At 41.3% G+C, this 19,792-nt stretch overlaps 1 protein-coding gene across 3 annotated transcripts in view; it reads right to left on the bottom strand.

The window, feature by feature from the left end:
• The window catches only part of LOC113577151 (protein diaphanous homolog 1), an 85,427-nt gene that overhangs the window by 59,967 nt on the left and 5,668 nt on the right, over positions 1-19,792 (bottom strand). For 2 of the 3 annotated variants that reach the window (XM_027009639.2, XM_035521923.1), the window contains 4 exons: positions 3,040-3,066; positions 1,563-1,724; positions 809-910; positions 1-91 (listed from right to left, as the gene is read on the bottom strand). The exon at positions 1-91 is cut by the window's left edge and continues 40 nt beyond it. In XM_027009639.2, coding sequence (XP_026865440.2) covers positions 1-91; positions 809-910; positions 1,563-1,724; positions 3,040-3,066 — 382 coding nt within the window. The remainder of the gene's footprint in view (positions 92-808; positions 911-1,562; positions 1,725-3,039; positions 3,067-19,792) is intronic. The other variant, XM_035521919.1, reaches the window with a different exon arrangement.

The raw sequence follows: 19,792 nt of genomic DNA, 5'->3' as shown, positions 1-19,792 counted from the left end.
GGCAGCTCAGCAGCTGCGCGTCTCGGGGTTCGGTTTTCAGCTCCTGGATGTACATGACAGCCGACCTGGAGCTTTCCTTCTTATTCTGCCCCTGTGTGCATACGCAGACACACAGAGACGCACTTACAGCATTGTAATGGCAACTTATTTGCCATTCATAAAAAACTGCAAACCCAGACTTGGAGAATATCACTCCATGTGAGCTACGTGCCTGCGTTAGCATGCTACCTAACCATTTAGACATCTTTTGTGGCTGAGCTTCCAAACAGTTTATTGTATTGGACATCACCACAATCATCACTGTATGGGAATTACAGTCAATGCAGCTTACAAAACACATTGGTTCTTCAATAAAAAACAGAAAGTAAACTACCTTAAAGAATGCTGCCAACTAAACAGCTTGCTAGCTGCTAGACAAGCATACACGAGCATACCAGATAATATTTTTGATACAAAATAATAATTAAATAAATAAATAAATAAATAAATAAAAATAATAAAAATAATAATAATAATCCTACCAATTTGAATGATTATCCAACATTGGAGTCAACAACAGGATTACTGCCTAGCGCTAGACAGCTGAGCTAAGGCGTTAGTAAACTATCCGGCCATTTGAGGTGACAGAGCTGGTTTGTATAACTGCTCAGGCAGGAACAAATCCTTCAGGCTCGCGGAGACTCCTGCCCCACGTCCTTCACACATGCCTCACATTCACTTCCACCACAAGGGGGCGCTGGGTGCAACGTCAGCAAGCTGGAGCTGGCACGGAGTAAAAGGTGTGTGTGTGAGTGCATGCTCTCCTTACAGACGTGGAGGTGTGGAGGTACTGAGAGACCATCTCTCGCTTTATGGCGATGTCCTTCTGTCTCAACGGCCGTTGTTTCTCCTCGTTCAGATTCATGTCAACCTGGAGAGAGAGGTGGGGAATGAGTGAAGACAAAAGACACACGGAGACATTCTTAAAAAAGGGCAACTGAACATGAAGTTTGCAGTAAATTTCAGGAGATTATATTTGCAGTGAAGGCCAGGAACACAGTCGGTTTCTGCTATACGTCCTGTGTCAACATGTATGTGTCGTATGACTGACATCCTGTGTGCACGGTATGACTGTTCTGTTGTGTGTGACTTCGCTTCTCTACATTGACTCTGAGCTGGATTCTCCTTCTGTGTGTTGTGTTTGTCACATGCTGTGGTGGGGAGTCACTACACTTTCTATAGGGATTCGGAGGTTTTGCAGTTGTTCTGTATGAGGGAGTGAGTGCAGTCCTGTGTGCTGGCTTCTCCTTATGGGCAGTCCTAGTCGTGCTGTGTGCTGGCTTCTCCTTAAGGGCAGTCCTAATCGGCGCGCTTCGTTCTGGCTCGGGTCATCAGTCTTGAACACTGTACCAGCTGTGTGTGTGTGTGTGTGTGTGTGTGTGTGCGCATGCGCAGCATGTACACTTTCTGCATGGTACATCAGCAGATATCAAGCTACCAAGGTCCCCTCTGGCTTTCCGTTTCCTTTCCACATACATCTGTAGCAGACACACAGCGTGACACACACAGATGGAGCCCCTCACCAGCATCTGCTCGAAGAGCTCCAGGATGTAGTCGTCAGAGTGGACCTGCAGCATGGCAGCCTGGGCTGGCATCTCGTACTGGGCTGCAGACGAGTGCCTGTTGCTTGGAGCGCTGCCCTTCTCCTTCTCCTTCTTTATCCTCATGCTGGTGAAACGTTCCAGCTGCCATGGGGTCAAAGGCCAGAAGGTCATTGCTAGAGCTCAGACTCTATAAATCTAAATCTATAAAAGATACACAAATCTAGTGGGTGGTCATATCTCTGCCCCAAACCCCACCCACGCCTTCTACCAGAGGCCTGGGAGTTTAAAATACCGGTGCAGCATTTTTCCCTGCTCTTAGGATTCCCTCCTCTGGACTAAGACTGATGGGGTTGTTCCTGGGATCTGTTCTGGGATCTGTTGGAGCCCTTCCCCCAGGTCAGGGGTCATGGCCCCGAGTGACCCGTGTCCCCACTGGGACAACCTTGGTCTTAACCTTCCACATTCTTTCTGCCTCCTCTTTCAGTGCCTGGTAGTTGTCCAGCTTGTCGTACTCCTCGCTGTGCGTTTCCATCACGTGGGGCAGCCTTGTCTATTGCCACTGTTGTTTTCTGCATCTTATCTGCTATCCTGATGTCTGGCCGGTTCTACTTTCTCATCTGCCTGATCTCCACACCATTTTAGTCATGTGCTCCACAACTCTGTGTGACTCCGATAGGATTCATTCTTATTGTGCAAACTGTGGGATGAGGCCAAAATAATACGAACTATTACATATTTACATACGCACACACGCATGCAGACTAACATTTTAAAAAGACTTATTTTGAAGAGTCTTAACCTTACTCCATCTCTGTCTTGATTTGAAAAATTTGAAAGCGACGGCAGGAGAACATGGCGAGGCTTAAAGAGATAAAAAGGGCACGGCGCAAACAGCATGTGGCGTGGCTGGGCATCAAACCTCACTACATATACGGATTAAAAGGTGCAGACCGTTTACCTGTGAGCTTGTTTCAGAGGCTCACAGTACACTTACCAATCAAGCATAAAATTCCCCACGCCAGCCGTCATGCTGAAAGGCTGGATGTGAACCCTTACGTTTCTCTCCCTCACACACACACTCACTCACACACACACACACACTCACAAAAAGCTTCTCATGCTTGTCTGGTTCACTCAAGACCATGACTTCTTCAAGGCTGACAGGAACCCTCCCCAGCTACACACAGGGAGAGCGCGAGTGTGCGCATGCAAGCATGCCAAGAAAGTTGCTGTTTTACATTCTTCACATATTAAACACTGGCATCCAAGAGGTGCGTTCTGAAAGACGCTGCTGCACGCAGGCACTGGGATGAAGGTTAAAGGTGAAAGCCCAAAAGGGATGTTGGTGACATTGTGCGTTATACGTGACTGTGGCTTTAGTGCGGTTACATGGCCCGAGTAGCTGGGTTAGGAGTATTAGTCACAGACAAAATCACACACACGTTCATGTACCTACCTCATCGGGGATGAGTCGTTTCAAAGTCTGTACAAAGATAGTGGAGGAGAGGAAGAGAAGGAGAGGAATCAATGAAAAAAATCATGACAGCCTGTGCATTACTGATTAAAATGTGTTGAAAGAAGATGAGAGGTAGAGGAGACAAATGCTCACCGAGACGCATATATAAAACCTTCCAGTAGGATGTTACACTCTCTAGTCACTTTGACAGCTAAGCATAAATCTATTCCAGCTGATGGAAGAGATGGAACTTTTAACTACTACTAAGGCTCGAAAAAAAAAAAAACTGTGCAATATCTCAAATTGGTCACAAGGGGGCAGAGCAGGCCAGCAAATAACTCTTAGATGAGCAGGACTTTCCACTGGTTTCATGTACTCGAGGTTAACAAAATCTGCTGACGAAAACCCAAGTGTGTGCGTTTGTAAGCATACGCACGCACAGAATGTGATAACACGGTCTCTTAACTTGTTCATCTAACAGATCGCACAACCTGTGCAGCAGGTCCAGGAACTCAAAAGAGAGAGAGAACAGAAAGGAGGAAAGTACATTAGCTTATAGTTTGCATCCTGATAAGTATAGTTTGCAACTCACTTGTGACTCATGCGAACCCTGACCTTTAGGCTTCGGTTTGGGCCACTCCATGACCTGTACGTCAACCTTCTCCCCTCATCACCGCCCTCCTCTTTCCTCTTCTGGCAGCCAGCATCCCACCCCTCAATCATCCTGTCCAGACAGCCCCCACCCCCCTGCCGCAAAGTCCTGGACTGAGCACCAGACCAAGAACCAAGACTGCGGCATCAATGCGCTGTTCAGGAAAGCGCTCCGCCAGGTTGGGTTTCCGGCACACGGCATAAAACTTGACCTGTTCAAGCTCATCTTCATGTCGCAGCCTTCAGTGAGCGCAGCATCGTGAACACCAATAGTCATAAGCTTCGACAAATGTGACATCGTGCAGCGCTGTCTTAGCAGACGGCTCGACAGCTTCACCAGGACCTCGTACATGATTTTAGCCTAAACGCACATTTTCGCAAACAGCTCTAATGCAATTACAACTGCCGTTCCTGAAGTCTACACTTCTTTGACCCAGATAAATAAATGAGAATTGTGCTATTAAAATAGATTTGATCATATCCATGTAGTAAGAGGAGTTTCCACTTGTTATTTACACACACACACACAACCTCATACCCAAAGCAATTCTCATATTACATGTGCACAGAGTACATAAACAATTAGTAAAAGCAGAGATCTTTACACATACCTAGAGCAATAATTAGCCACTCCACTCAAGAGTAATGATCACTCTGACCAACCTAAACTACTTTACTCCCATCACCCCTTCCCCAGAGAGAGAACCATTTTTGATGGGAAAATTATGCAAATAAAGGGCCAATTACATGCCTGACAGGTGACTTTGCAGAGAGCAAATGAGCACTGGTCAAAGCAGAGAGGTCACCTACACCCCCCCCCCACACACACCCAGAGTAGTGACTGTAAATCATGCACTAGGTCCCATATGACAAGGGCATGCCATGTGACTCAGGGATATGTCGGGATAATCAGAGGAAACGTGTGTGTGTGTGTATGTATAGTGAGTACAATCTCACTTGTGCATGCAGTGTGAGACACGAGAGAAAGTCAATATCTCTGTCAAAGTAACATTGTGTCAAAAAAAAATAAAAATAAATACATGTCACACACATTATATATGTCTAAATATGTATGGCTATATAGCCCATGTATGAAATTAGTCTATATTGACCAAGTTTCCAAATTTACTAACATTTTTCACACAAATATATTTATGAACACATTATTTACATTATTGTCCACTATAATGTGTTATCGTAGTAATATACTATATTTGTTATTTCACCCACACCTAATAAACATTAGATTAAGCATAAAACAACAATGAACATAAAAACAAGCGCTCTTTTGAGGCTACTGCTATACTTTCACTCACATTAAGCTGTAAGTTTGATAAAATATGAGTGTGTATGTGTGTGAGGGAGAGAGGCACGAAGAAGACGACGACGACGACGACGACGACAACAACAATTCTCGCGGTGTCCGCTCCCACCACTGATCCACAGTATAAAGCCTATGGATGCATTTGTTGGAAGCTGAACTTATTTTCTGTTCAGTCCAGAATGTTCCAGCTAGAGCCTGGTGCTCTCTGTGGTAATAATGGCAGCTCTCTCCAGGCGGTGGCATCAGAGTCGCGTGCGAAAGCGCCCGGAGTTAATGTTGTGTGTCATGGTGTTGTGTTTCTGTGCGTCGTCTTGTGGTGGTGGTGTTTCTGGTGACGAGCTGTGTGGCCCAAGAGGAACTCATGAGTTGTTAGCTCCTGAAAAACCCCACAACACTCCTGACAACCTCTATAAATAGAAACGTGGGAATGGGGCTCGTATTTGTGGGGCAGAACGAGAAGTAGTGTTCCACCCTGCGCCTAAAGCTGCTTCCTCTGCTGCCATGGAGACCACTGTCTATTGGGGTTTTTTTTTTGGGTGGGGGGGGTTAGAAAGAGAGAGAGACTTGGGGAGAGTTGAAAGTGATGTCACCAGTTAGGCCAGGGCAGATACGCCTGTATAAGTGACAAAACCACTTCCTCTGCAAAGCTCTACAGGAAGTCTCTCTCTTTGCAAGTTTTACACCTCGCTTCCCAGTCTCTGGTTTACAGTGTCATTCTGTCCTTATTCTGAACAGCCACTTACCGAGTGCAAAACAGACTGCATAAATTTAGAATGCCTTCTCAAAGTAGAGAAGGTGCCATCCATTTAAGAAAGACGACACACGACATCTTCACAGGCTGATGGCTCACATGCATTTGAACTAAGTATACAGTCGCCAAGAGAGGGAGCATGTGATGAAGGTACTGATGACGCTTGACTGCACAGAGAGGACCAGTTTCATGCATGGTTGGTCACCTGCCTCGAGTCTCTCTCTCCCTCACACACACACACACAGACACACACACACAGACACACACACACAGACACACACACACAGACACACACACACAGACACACACACACAGACACACACACACAGACACACACACACAGACACACACACACAGACACACACACACAGACACACACACACAGACACACACACACAGACACACACACACAGACACACACACACAGACACACACACACACACACAGACACAGAGAGAGAGACAATGGAGTCAGTCACACGCAAATCAGTTTAAGCCGAAATGGTCTCCAATACTAGTGATAAGAGAAAAGCAGAAAATAATTCCACCAAGATCAAATATCTGGTGCTTTCGGTTATCACAATTTCTCTCACAGCATGTGGGCTGGTAACGTTACCTATACAACAAACATTCAATCTGCGGTGACCCATCTCTCAGGGACAGGTATGTGTACACTCGTGCATGTGCATACATTACATAGCAACAGCACCTCGCATATTTGTTCATTCAGGATGCCAGACAAAGAATGACAAGCGTGTGACAGCAAAGGAAACAACAGATGTGAGAAATAACTTCAATACACACCAGCATGTTTCCATAAACAAGCCTGTTCTAACAACTTTCAGTAATATGCTGGAGTCAATATTCCAGTTCTGCTGCAGGAGTGAGGATGAAGTGTGATTGGCCAAAGCTCTCGGCCCCGCCCCAACGGCTCGTCTTGGTATTGTCTAAGTGGCTGGTAACGTGCAGAGGGACAGTTTTAGTTTAATGGGCTCCCACCCTGATACAGGATAAGGAAGTTGAGTCACATTCCCGCAGTTCAGTTGTGGCTAAATGTTACATTGTGTGTGAGTGCTCCAGTGCACACGTACATTTGGTGGGGGGGGGGGGGTTGTTGATATATTTAATGAATTGAAATGGGGAGAAAAAAAAAAAACAATAAAAAAGAAACACACCAATGTAAAGAAAAGAGAAAGAAAGCAAAAGTGTCACTCTATGGGTCTTGCACCACGGACCCCACCCTTACCCAGGCCCTGCCCACTCAAAGGCAGCGGCTGCCTGTGCAAGTATGAACGTAGGTTTCTGTTCCCATGATGTCATCACAACACATCTCACTACTTAACAGCCCCAACTTGAAACGGAGAAGTGTTCCAGCATAAACTGTGTGCATGCGTGTATGCATGCACATATGTATGTATGTTTGTATGAGCAAGAGTGAGTGAGTGGGGCGAGAGCCATACAAAGCAGCCGAGGCGGAGCGGCGCAGTACCAGTGCCTCTCGCCCACGTTCCCTCAGCCTCAATGTCATCTCTGCAACTGTAACGAACTGTAGAAATGTGACAACAGATTACTGTGTGTGGGTGTGTGTGTGTGGGTGTGGGTGTGCGCGCGCGCGTGGGGTGAATGACAGTTGAAGGCAGGAAACATTTTCAGCGTCTGCAGTTTCACAATTGTACAGTCTCTTCACATGAGCTGGTAGCGTCACTGTTCTCTCTCGGCCAACAAAGGCTGTGCTATGCCGTCCTCATGTACGTAACACCATAGGACTCTCGGAGAACAAACTCGGGGCTCTGAAGTATGGATACTTAATATTCCGTAGCCATATGCTGGTGGTCTTGTAAGACCATCAATGAGACAAAAGCGTTTCTATTGGGTTGTGGTCTCATAACAGACCAAATGTCAAAATACCATGAATGTACATAGAGAAAACCCATTCACTGTGTGTGTTTGAGTGTGTGAGTGAGTGAGTGAGTGAGTGAGTGAGTGAGTGAGTGAGAGAGAGTGAGCATGTCCTCATGATTATGAGTTTACAAAGGTGACAAATCCATGAATCAGGATTTGATTCACATGCAGTTAGCTGAGAACACACAAATAAACACTTAAACGTATGTAATCGCAGTCTCTCTCTCGTCCCCCACTCATCACTTCAGTCTCACACAGCTCGGGATCTCCCTCTCGCTCCTCTCTGTCCCCCCTCACCCCCTCTCTCTGTCCCTCTCTTTCCCTCCCTGTTTTCACCTTCTCTTTTAGTGACTGTTTAAGATTAAAAATAATGAATTCTGCCTGCATATGTGGAACCCTGAATTTGCAGGGGGTTTCACTTTAGCAGTTAACTCATTTTGAGAGAGAGAGTGTTTGTGTGAGCTTCGCAGAAACATCACTACCATTCACATCAACATGTCTGGGGTTATTGGGACAAGATCAAAGTTCTCCTTGTTCACAATAACTTTAAGGTATGATGCAGAGTTTGTGTGTCAATTTATTCTGCTCAGTGTGCCCTATACAGCTTACTTTTGTTTTGTTTTGTTTTTAAACACAGACAATAATAATTAATAATAAGGCAGTAGCACATCCTCACAAGTGTATTTTGCTTCTTTAGGTGATGGTCAAGACTTGCATGTATTAACCAATGCCAAAGAATCCGATGATTAGGAAGATTGCATGCATTTAGTACACATCACTACGTGTCTTGACATTTCTGACATTAAGGATCGGGCACTTTTGGATCATTTTTGTTTATTCTTTGACATGAGTATCTTTAGAAAACAAAGCCACCCGTTTCTGTAAAAGGTCTGTACTGAACGACTCCAAACCTGTTTCAAAGCCACGTTTTACACAATGGGAAAATTGCAATTTAAACCTAACAGTTTGTTTTGTTGTTTGTATGTAAGCTAAATGAATATCTTGACAAACTCCAGTTGGGTTTCTGACCCCACCGAGGAACTGAGACTGCCCTCATGAAGGCATTATAATAAGTAATGTGGATCAGAACCTTTCCATGCTATATCTGGTCATACAGTGTGCGTGTGTGTGCATGTACCTTTCCGATTGGCAGCTATAATTTATTTTCCTCAGAGTTGCTTCAGACAGACACACACACACACACACACACACACACACACACACACACACACACACACACAGACACAGAGCCATAGTTAAACAGTGTGTGTCCATGTGGGGCTGAATTAGATTAGAGGTAATCACACAAAGGGAAGTGTCAAAACTGCATTCATGACAACTTAATCCATCTAAATCTAATGAAGTAACCACACACACAGATATCTATAGACAAAGACATACACATGTACATATGCATGCAGAGAAGGCAACAGCTAATCAGTAGGGTGTGTGTGTGTGTGTTAGTGGTAATCACACAGAGTGAAGTGTGAGAGTCAGAACTGCAGGAACGACAAGTTAATCCTTCGTATTCCCCATCTGTAACAACCACTGGGTCTGTTTTTTTTTTTTACACAATGTGCAATGGGCTATTATTACATAATCAGATCATTAGTTTAGTTAAAAATTATCCAAAGCTAAATATGAAATATTCTCATTTAAGCAAGGTAATGCATGGTGAACAGGGTTAATATTATAGTGAGTATATGTTTGAGACAGGTTTACAAGAGAACAGGAGAGAGATTTAATCCTCAGTTTGCAATACAAATAAAAGACTTGCCCCCTATTTATGAAGACAGGTGAAAACAATATTTTGTTTCTCTGTTTGCATCCAAATTAAAACATGATTTCACTGTGTGGCAAATAGAGTGATAATATAGGCTGTTCTTCCTTTAAATCAGACAGAGACAGCCATTAAAACCTAATAAACAGAACAAACCCAGCCTTCATTTTGTGCTCTCTGGGAAACTTTCAACACTTAAACTGAAGAATGCATATTCTGCGAGTCGAGATGATCTATGGGCAAGTAATAAGTATAGTTTACTTCATTACAAACAATTACTCACACACACACACACACACACACACACACACACACACACACACACACACACACACACACACACACACACACGCAGAATGACAGGGCAGACACCACCACCCCACAAATGATTTCACCAATAAGGACTTGGGTGGCTTTATGTCTGCACTACTCACTGGAACGGCTGAAATGCACTTGAGCATTGGCTTAATTGAAAAAGATTGATGGGTGCCAAATGAACAGGCACCCATGATAACTTGCTTTTCAATCAGGAACCTTACAAATGAAGCTGAGCATCCAGTTAAAACCACTTAATTCTCAAAGTAATCATGCTAACCGCTAGCATTTCTGTCTGTCTCTTTTGGCAGTGTAACAGAAGCAAGCGTGAGATCTGAGGAGCTGGCAGCAAGACCTCTGGCTTTAACACCCCAGCGGCCTCCACACATCAGAGGGAGGCAACGAGAAGGAAAAGGTCAGAGTAAAGGCCAATTTCCTACAATTTAGGCCGGCCTGATTGCGCTGGAACACTCCAAGTCATCCTCATCAATACGGACTACGTAACGGAGGGGTGGTCCATTGGCATGAGCTGCAGTCTCATGCGTCACCTTCACCACATGGAGTGAGTGAAATGCAATAGCTGCACTGAATCAGGTTTCAAAATGTCATGAAAACCACATTTTATTTATGCACAGCTAATGTTGGCATGATTGTATTTCAGTGCGGGCAAAGATACAAAAGCAAAACAATGATCCCGCGTTTTGTTCTCAGTTGTGGCAAGACATGTGCATGTATGAATGGAAAACAACACACAAGGAGCACTGCATTTCAACAAATGAATCTGCTTGTTTTTTTATTTGTTTGTTTGTTTGTTTGTTTGTTTGTTTATCTTACATATTTTTCCATATGATTACTGCTCTGATTAATGCACTACTAACCCCCCCCCCCCCCCAAAATGAACATACATCCACACGTTAGGCAGGACACACTGGCTGGTTACTATTTACTGTCACTAAAATCTAATGGAAATTTTTACTTCCTGAAAACATTAAAGTGACAGGACGAAAAACAATAAAAGTGAATCCTGACTTTAGCTGTACGAATAACATGGTAACATGCTGGTTCCTTCAACAATGAGAAGCTCCGGGTCTTCCTTACACTTCCTTTCCCCTTCAGGAAATATCATCATCATCATCATCATCATCATCGTTATTACAGACTTGCTTGTAATAGACACAAAAATGTAGCCAACACTCAGCATTCTGCCCCATGCGGTAAAGTGTTTTATCTCTGGAGATAAAGAGGCCAGGCTGCTGCTAGGCTGTAGCCAACAGAAACCTAGCAACAAGTAAATAAACAAACAAAAATGCTGTGGTTAGAACATTCTGGAAAGTAGCTGTTCGTTGAAAATGACAATAAGCAATGAATAGCACAAAAGAGGGGAAAAAAAAGGAAACCAACATGATGAAATGCTGAGGTTAAGAGGCCAAGGTCTCCTCCCAGCACCCCCCCCCACCCCCGCGCTGCACGCGCTCCGCTAGTCTCAATCACTCGTCCCAGGGTAAATATTTGTACAAAATTAGCACTTTTATATGGCGCTGACACACACACACACGTTCCTCAGTGGCAAAGTTAAGTGAATACTTCAAGCACATTTCAGAAGACGAATTGGCAAAACTGCTACAGAGTGCGGAAATGCTGAATAATTAATACAACAGCTATTTGCTGTAGTAGTACTTTGATGGGAGGAAGCCAGAACTGCAGTGCACTCTACCCCAGAAGAGCCCCAGGTATATTCACAGCAATAAAAGGTAACTGAATTCACTTCTGTAGCTCATTAATAAAAGTGCAGAGAAAGTGGGACAAAACCAATTGAAAAAGTAGCCAATGTTTCAGTACAGCTCTCGGAGAGCGCTGGACTGCAGCAGGTGCTGGTAATAATGTCCAAGCCCAAAATCACTCTTACAGACCCTTCCAACATTTGACTTGATGAGATTTCAAGGAATACGAGTTTTTCATAATAAAGGTGCCCATGGTAAAGGCCATCGGGGCGTGTCCATGTTATTTGTGTGTGTGTGTGTGTGTGTGAGCTCAGCTGCAGAGAACAGGGCAGTCCATCAGAATACACCACTGGGATAGGGGACTAGAGTAATGGTGCCAGCACTTGGAATTCTCTTCAGGCCCAGGAGACAACTAGGACCAGCAATGCACCGAAGCAATAGAAAACTCATTCTCAGATCCAGAGGGGCACGCACAAAGATACGCACAAACACTATGGTTCAACAGTAAAATGGCACTGAACAACTTATAAATGTTCGTGCAACTTTAGCCAAAATAGGGTCTAATACAAGATGATATTTGTTATCGGAGCATCTCTCAAAAGACTATAACATTTTCATATAGACTTAAACCTGCCTACCACATAAAAGAAAACAAAAAGCATGGCTATTTTCCACAGCAAAATCAATCCATAATACCGCTGGAAAGCTACACAAAAAAAGAATCACAGAGTCACTGATTCAGAGAGACTAAAGAGCACATAGAGAGACAAATTAATTAGTGCAGATTGTTGTTCTTGAATTTCACAGGGTGCTACTTTGGTAATCATTCACATGCATTAACTGGCAAATGATCAACAAAGCAACTTAAATGCACCTTGTAAGTGAGAGGCTATGATAAAATGGTTTAGCAATGCATTTCGGGTTTTTCCATATATATATATATATATATATATGTGTGTGTGTGTGTGTGTGTGTGTGTGTGTGTGTGTGTGTGTGTGTGTGTGTGTGTGTGTGTCAACCACCACTGGGGTATAACTACATTTCACATAGTTTTATTTCTCAGTGATGTCAGTAAAACAATGTTATTGCACAGACTTGTAAAATCGTTTTAATTCACCGCCTATCAATGTACAGGTATCCAGGACAACAAGTTGATCTAACAAAATATGTTTACAGAAGGGGCTGCACTTTAAGCTTATGTTGGCCATTTTTGAATGTAACAAGTATCCATAGTACCAATAGTTTTTCAAAAGCAGCATGCTAAGTACATCTAAAACACAAACCGGTTTGTCTTAGCGTATTCTGACAACTTGCATTATCAGTGCTTCAGCCATTTGGAAATGGTAATGTTAGCATATAGCCTTTAGCTTGTTCTGTCCAATCAGCTTTATATTGGAATAATGTTTGAACTATGTGTCCTTGACAACAGTATAATTACTTTTAAATTGCTTGAAAATTCACATCATACTTCCACAGAAAGTAAGCTAATTTTGCATCTCTCATGAAACGCATTTGTCCTCTAATAAAATGCTCCTTGCTTCTTTTCGAGCATCCGGGTTTAACTTTAAAAATTAACTGTTTCAAGTTGCATAAAAGGTAAACAAAAAAAACTGACCATGGAAATTATGACAATGTCAAATAATTGTTACAGCTCCAGCACTTAAAAGCACAACATCACCTTTTACACCTATCGCAGCAACTGACATTAATAAAAGCCGCCTTTAAAAAAAATCTAATTTACATAAACTAACAACAAATGGTCAAATAACACTTCAGGAAGTGAACCCATATGCACATAAGCCCGCAGACACTTTGTTTACTTTGGTATAATGTGCTATACCAATATTTTGTAAGCACCTTGCACCTTATAGTGTATGAATGTTAATTTGCTCTTTGATATACCACCACCTTTTCCTGGGCCTTTCCTGTGTCTGGATGTCATTACCAAACTGCTGAACCTTGCGTTTCAACCTGCAGACACAAGCAAAATGCTGCGAAACGGTAACACGCACAGAGCACAGCAATTACAGAGCCTGCGCTGCCTCCTCCTCCCAGCTTTACACCCCCAAGGTTTTCATCATTTACTAACCCTAGCTGCCTTCAACATGAGACAGCAGTCTAGAACACAAAAAACCATGAGCCACCATATCAGTTTGAGTAAATAAAATACCAGATATGGGTTCATCTTTCTCTCTCCCTTTCAACACATTCTTTCTTTCTCTCTCTCTCATATAAATATAAATAAAAATCTCCCCTTTTCCTCCACCAGTTGGACCTGAACTTTAAGATCACTGAGGCTCATGAGTCTTGTGCCGGTTTTGCAGTAGCTTTGCACTCAGGATGTGCTGTTGGAGGTTATCTGAGGTTGTCTTATTATAGAACCTTCCTGCTCTCACCTCTCTTTAGTATACAGCCTATGCTACACTGAGCACTGCAAACAAAAATAGGCACATTTTAAAAGGTTAGACTTCCCTAACGTAGTTAGACAAAATGGAAATGAAAAGGTGACTGTTTATAACTTTAAAAAGGTGCTCCAACATGCATTTGTTCAGTATTCTAAAATTGTTCTTGCTTTGGTGGGCGCATGAATAATTGACTAGCTCTGCTCCGATTGGCTAAAGGATGGCTCACACAGAATCAACTATGAGGTGAATTAACTATGAGGCGAAGAATGGAGCATTTAGGAATCCAATCATATCTATGCGCCTGCATGACAGGACATTTAAGTTCTCAAACAAAACTGATTAAAAAGATTGACTAGGTGTCTTGTCAATTACAGTGGTTTCCACTTCAGTGGCGAAGAAGCCAACATTAGCTGGAAGGGGCGTTAGCTAGCTAGCTATAGTACTCAATTTAGATACATCTATGCTACCGAACTAGCTAGTAGATTCTGAGTTCTGTCTTGATGTTAATATATAACGTAGAAATGTACATGACAAATGGACTAAATGATACATCTTATATTGTAGATTTGTATGGAAATACAGACCATTTTTAAAATTCAAAATTAAGCTCTGTGTAAATAAGCCAGGCCATTGTTCTAGTTAGCTAGCTATGCTAGCTACTCATCACTTGGAGCTTGCTAGCTAGTAACAACACAAAGGAAACTAAAACCATGAAGCATTTGGGCAACCAACCTTACATGTTTGAGTCTGTTTTGGGGATATTTCTGTTCTTAAACAAAACTCATTTTAAAAAGATTGACTAGCTAGATGCCTTTCCACTTCAGTGGTGGATGAGCTTGCATTAGCTAGAAGGAGCAAGTTAGTTATGCTAGCTAGCTAGTGATAGAATAGAGCTCTCTTAACGACATAGCTAACTAGTTAGCCAGCTAGCTTGATGCTTAAGCATTGTTGATTAACGATAAGTTAACATTTTACGAAGGGACTGACAAGGATATTTTATAGTGAACATTTATGACAATGCAGAGTATTTCTTTGAATAGGACAGAGGCAGAAAAATAAAACGAACCTCCATAAATAAGCTACAATGTGTATATTACAGTATACTATAGTAAAATACTAAATAAAAATAATTTTAAATTAAGAATGTTAAGAGATGCATATTTCTTTGTAGAATCTACTAAAAAACGCAGTTTAAACACAAATACAAAAAGCAATACAATACACTTAAAATTACACAGCTTCCATGACTTAACATTTTAACTTAACACGTAAAAGTTATGTTCATTGTACAAAGTAAAATAAATGCAGGTGATTGCAATGAACATGGAGTATGCTGTTAATTTATATGTCTATTTAGACAGATTTACTATTAGATCCATAAATATTATGACATCAACAAATGTTATTTTATCTGCCCATCACAGTATATAATTGAAAGAAAATCATCATGATTGTTCCATTGTACTTCATTAGCGCTTCATTTTTACATTATGTTAATTGTTAATCAACTACTACATATAAAGTTTGTGCTCTCATTGCAGAACAATGCAATATGTATAGTGCCTTTTTAAATGTAAATAATGACTTTCAATGTAAATTTTACATTCCTGCAAAAATAAAGGCCTATATTCAAATTTTTAAACTAAATGAGCTCCGACTCCCAATCATCTCGTGCATGAACACATGGAGAACCATCACAAGTTAGCTATGTCTTCAAACTCGAAATACAGTACCATTTGCTGGCTGGTGAGTTTTGTGCTAAAGATTTTGAGTTCATTTTTCATGCTGTTGTGGAGTTGTGGTTTTACAGTATCAGTCGAGGAGGCCAAAACCTTAAAAATGGGTAGTTCATTTTAAAAACAGGCAATTTTGCTGTGCAAGTGCCAATTTCACACATTGAAAGAACATCTGACCCACTTAAAATAACACAGTGGCGGGGTGACCTGTGGCATGTCCAGTAGAGATGCAAAATGTGCATGAGTTGGGACAGGATTACACTTTGGGTAAACTACATTCACTTTTAAAAATTGTGTGTCTAACAGGTGATGCTGCTGCTAAAATCTGTGACTGTGTTAAGGATTCAGATATGTTCTCCGTCATCAGGGACCACTAACAGCAATATTCAAGAGCTCGGGCATTCAAAAAGATGTTCAAATACATAAATCCTAAAAAGGTATCATTAGGAAATGATGAATATATGACAAAGGTTTGCCTACTACATACCTGTGTTACAAACATTAAGCAGTTTATTTGAATCAGAATTATGGATAAATTCAGTGTCACAACAGTCTTGTGAAACAGACCAAGTTGATTTTGATGACATAAATGATGGACAAAACCTTAAGGATGTCTGAAGCCAATTCTGTACCAGAAAGCTTTTGTAATTGTAAATACCCTCCACTCTGCTAAGAAAAAATACAAAAGCTGTTGCTCGTGTGTGGTCCAATACTGATCACGTCATTTGTTCTACTGTGTGGAGAGAATGACTTCCAAAACAATTTGGAAGTGCTATGGTTTTCTCAGAGATGTTAGTGGATTTAAAAGTTTTGGAGGAAAATGTAATTACTGTAGGCGGTGAAACGATCAAAGGGGCTCTTTATTGCATTGCTGGCGATGATTTGGGTTCACAGCACTGCTGGGTTTACTGGAAACTCGTTCTTAGTACAATATCTGCAATAGTACAATCACAACGAAGTGAGATTCAGAGTGATGATCAAAATGTGTGTGAAAGAGAAGTCTCAGGCATATCTTTCGCTGCACCAGGTTATAGTCATCTTCTGCAAGTCAAAGACAGTCGATAGTTCTCCGCCAGTCTTTACAGTGATGCAGTTAAACATGCAGAGCTTGGCTTTTCAGAAAACAATAGTAGTGTTTCCACAGATGTGCAGTGTAGGGCACACCATATAAAAAAAGGGCATGTCCTTGTGTTTGGAGAACTGGTTAATTTAAACGAAACAGCTGTGTATTTTGTAATGGATATACACAACACTGACTCATTCTGAATAGCATCTGTACTCTGTGACAAAACAGAGTTCAAGCATGGAATGTCTTAACATTTACAACATTAACAGATAAAAAAAATCTACCATCATACACTGTTTCAGTGGAATGACTTGGTGCCCATTAACAGTGTGTTGTCAAAATAAACATGATCTTGGCCACTGCGTTGGAGAAACCACCGCAGTGGTTTTTTCTTGCAAGCCAGTCTCCTGAAACCAGTGGCTCTTCGGTTGGTACCTCACCAGGCCCACCTGAATTCTTGCAGTCGCTTTCACTTGGAAGTTCATCCTCAACCTCTTCCAATTGCTAAAGCCCTAAAGTAGACTGGGTGGATACCTTATGATCCCATGGGATAAGTTCCCAGAGGAACTCATGGAGAGAGTCATTGGAGAGAACAAAAAGACCTACTCGACAAATGAGAAAAGAAATGGTCCGGATTGTGGTGCGCGAGATAACGCGAAAAAGAGTTCTTGCATAAGTAAAAGGAACTCTACTGAAGTTGCCAGATGGTGGCAAAATATCCTAGATCTATGCAAGACATAATAGAGGGAGACATGATTAGGCCAGGGTATCACTCTCTAGTCAAGCAATTATAAAGTAGAGTAGATAATATGAAGAGATCTACAACCCAAAAATAAGAAAATGAAAGCATTGCACTGATGAGTCTGACAGATGAAGTCCCTCCAGAACGGAGAGCAGCAATCCAGGACATGTATGGGTGCATTAATTGGGACCTAAATTTCTTGCCCTTTGGAGAGGCCCCAGAGAGACAGCAAGAAAAGAAAGAAAAACGTATGATGTCCCAGCAAACCGATGCAAATTCACACGTCAAACTTCTAATGAGGGCAACTTTCTACACACAACGTAGAGAAGTCAATAGGGGGAAAAATATAAAATACCTCAAGGAAGAGTGGTCAAAGAAGACTGGAAGATGAACTTGGCATGGATGTTCACGTTAAGGAACTCACTGAAATTGCGCTTAAAAAACAAAACAAAACCTTCACGTGGAATGTGGATCTGAAGGCAAAACGTCTCCTGAACTACACGAATACTGTGTGTGAGAACAGGAGCAAAGTTCCTACAGGCTGTAACAAGTGATGAGAAGAGAGCTGAGTGGCATGCCTGGCAGGGAAAGTGCAGATGGACCAAGTTCAGTTGACTCCCACCCTTCTGTGTGGCAAGTTAACATTTTTGTATTTTGGTTAACAGCAAGCACATCACCACCATTGAAGTTAGTCCAAGTGGCCTTAAAGTGCACTACATTTGTCTCCCATAAACCTGCACATATACTGATTTCTGTAGTGATGGTAAGCAATTTAACTGACCTTGAAAATTTCAAAACATTAATTTCTGAAATATTTCAGAAACATATTGTTTTAATTTTGTTTGGATTGATTTTTAAGCACAACCTTGATATTCTTCAGGACAGTTCATGTTGAGCGTGAAGCGAAACATTGTACACAACAACAGGCCACCTCCATCATTTCTGCCCGATGTCTGTAAACTATTACTGCTTCAACATCCAATACCCATCAGAAGTGACTTTTTATTTACTTTATCCAGCATTTTTACTGTAGTCCTTTGTGGTTTTGGGGACTTATTCCACATTTTTAGTACTAAGTATCTTTAAAATATTCTGAATAAAAATTGTTGATATGAAGTTTTGTTTTTTTGTTTTTTTACTAATAATAGTCGTGTTTTTCTCCAACAACCCAGAGAAGGGCACTAAAGTGGAGAAGACAAACTCATCACATCTACATCTGAAGCACAGCGTCCTTACCTTGATTCAGGAACTTTCCAATCATGAATGGTATGATGCCTGAATATGGACTAAGCTTAGTAAGATGTGTCATGTGACATGCCTCGCTCAGTTTGAAGGTTTGTTTCAGCTCATCTGCTCATTTCTTCAAGCTGAACATCACCTGCTTACAAATCAAAAAGGTTTTCAAAATGCATCACTTGCTTTGCATTTTATCCACAAAAATAGTTCTCAGTGGTTTTTTTTTTTTGTTTGTTTGTTTTTTTATCTGCCTCACAGAGTGTGTGGGTGATTTACAGACTCCAGCATCCACAACAGCAACATAAAGAAAAAGGGATTTTTTTTGCCTTAAGATTTTAAGCTTTTTTTTCGTGGTAAAGATTGGGTTACGAGTATTTGAGATTGAGTTATGAGACCTGTTGTTTAACCAACACTGTGAGAAAATTGTTGTTTTGCAGCAAATGTGTGTGTTTTGGCTTTTGGCATTTGCTTCTTAAGGAATTTGACATCAAAATTTGTGAACTTTGTTTTTGCATTCTTGTCTGGGCTGAGAAATTTTTTAAAATGTTGCTGGAAACAGAGGGGAAAACATGTTTTCAAAAATATCCAAATATATGTAGACATGACCTTAGAAGCAAGTTTCAGAGAAAAATGAGTCGGTATATGATTATTTTAGAGTAATTAGAGTGATTAAATTACTAGTGTATTCACATGTCTGTATATCTGTTTAAAAAAGTATATGTTTGAAGACATCTGTTCATATGTTCTAATAAGGAAATGCAGTAATCCTTCAAGGATTACATTTATTTAAACATTTAATTGTCTTTAGGATATATTTCTAGGAGGAAAATCTCAATTTCCCAAAATATTTTTTTTTTCTATTTTCCTTTCTTCTTCCACATCTCTTTCCATCTTCCCCTAACCAGTAGAATTAGTAGGGAAAAAAGTTAAATGGTCTTATGAGGATTTTACAGTTAAATGTTTGGTATCACCATGTCAATGTTACTGAAAGAATTAGTTCAATACATGCTTACCGTATTTTTTACAGAAACTTTTTTTTTTTTTACAGTGTAGCTCATCATATTTAGTTAGTTATCTAGAGGTTGCTAGCTAGTTACTTGCTTTCAAACAAAGTAAATTAAACTT

The sequence above is a fragment of the Electrophorus electricus genome, chromosome 2 (genome assembly GCF_013358815.1).
Source record: "Electrophorus electricus isolate fEleEle1 chromosome 2, fEleEle1.pri, whole genome shotgun sequence".
NCBI lineage: Eukaryota > Metazoa > Chordata > Actinopteri > Gymnotiformes > Gymnotidae > Electrophorus > Electrophorus electricus.
The sequence above is the reverse complement of the archived record's forward strand: the minus strand, read 5'-3'. Positions and strand labels throughout refer to the sequence as shown.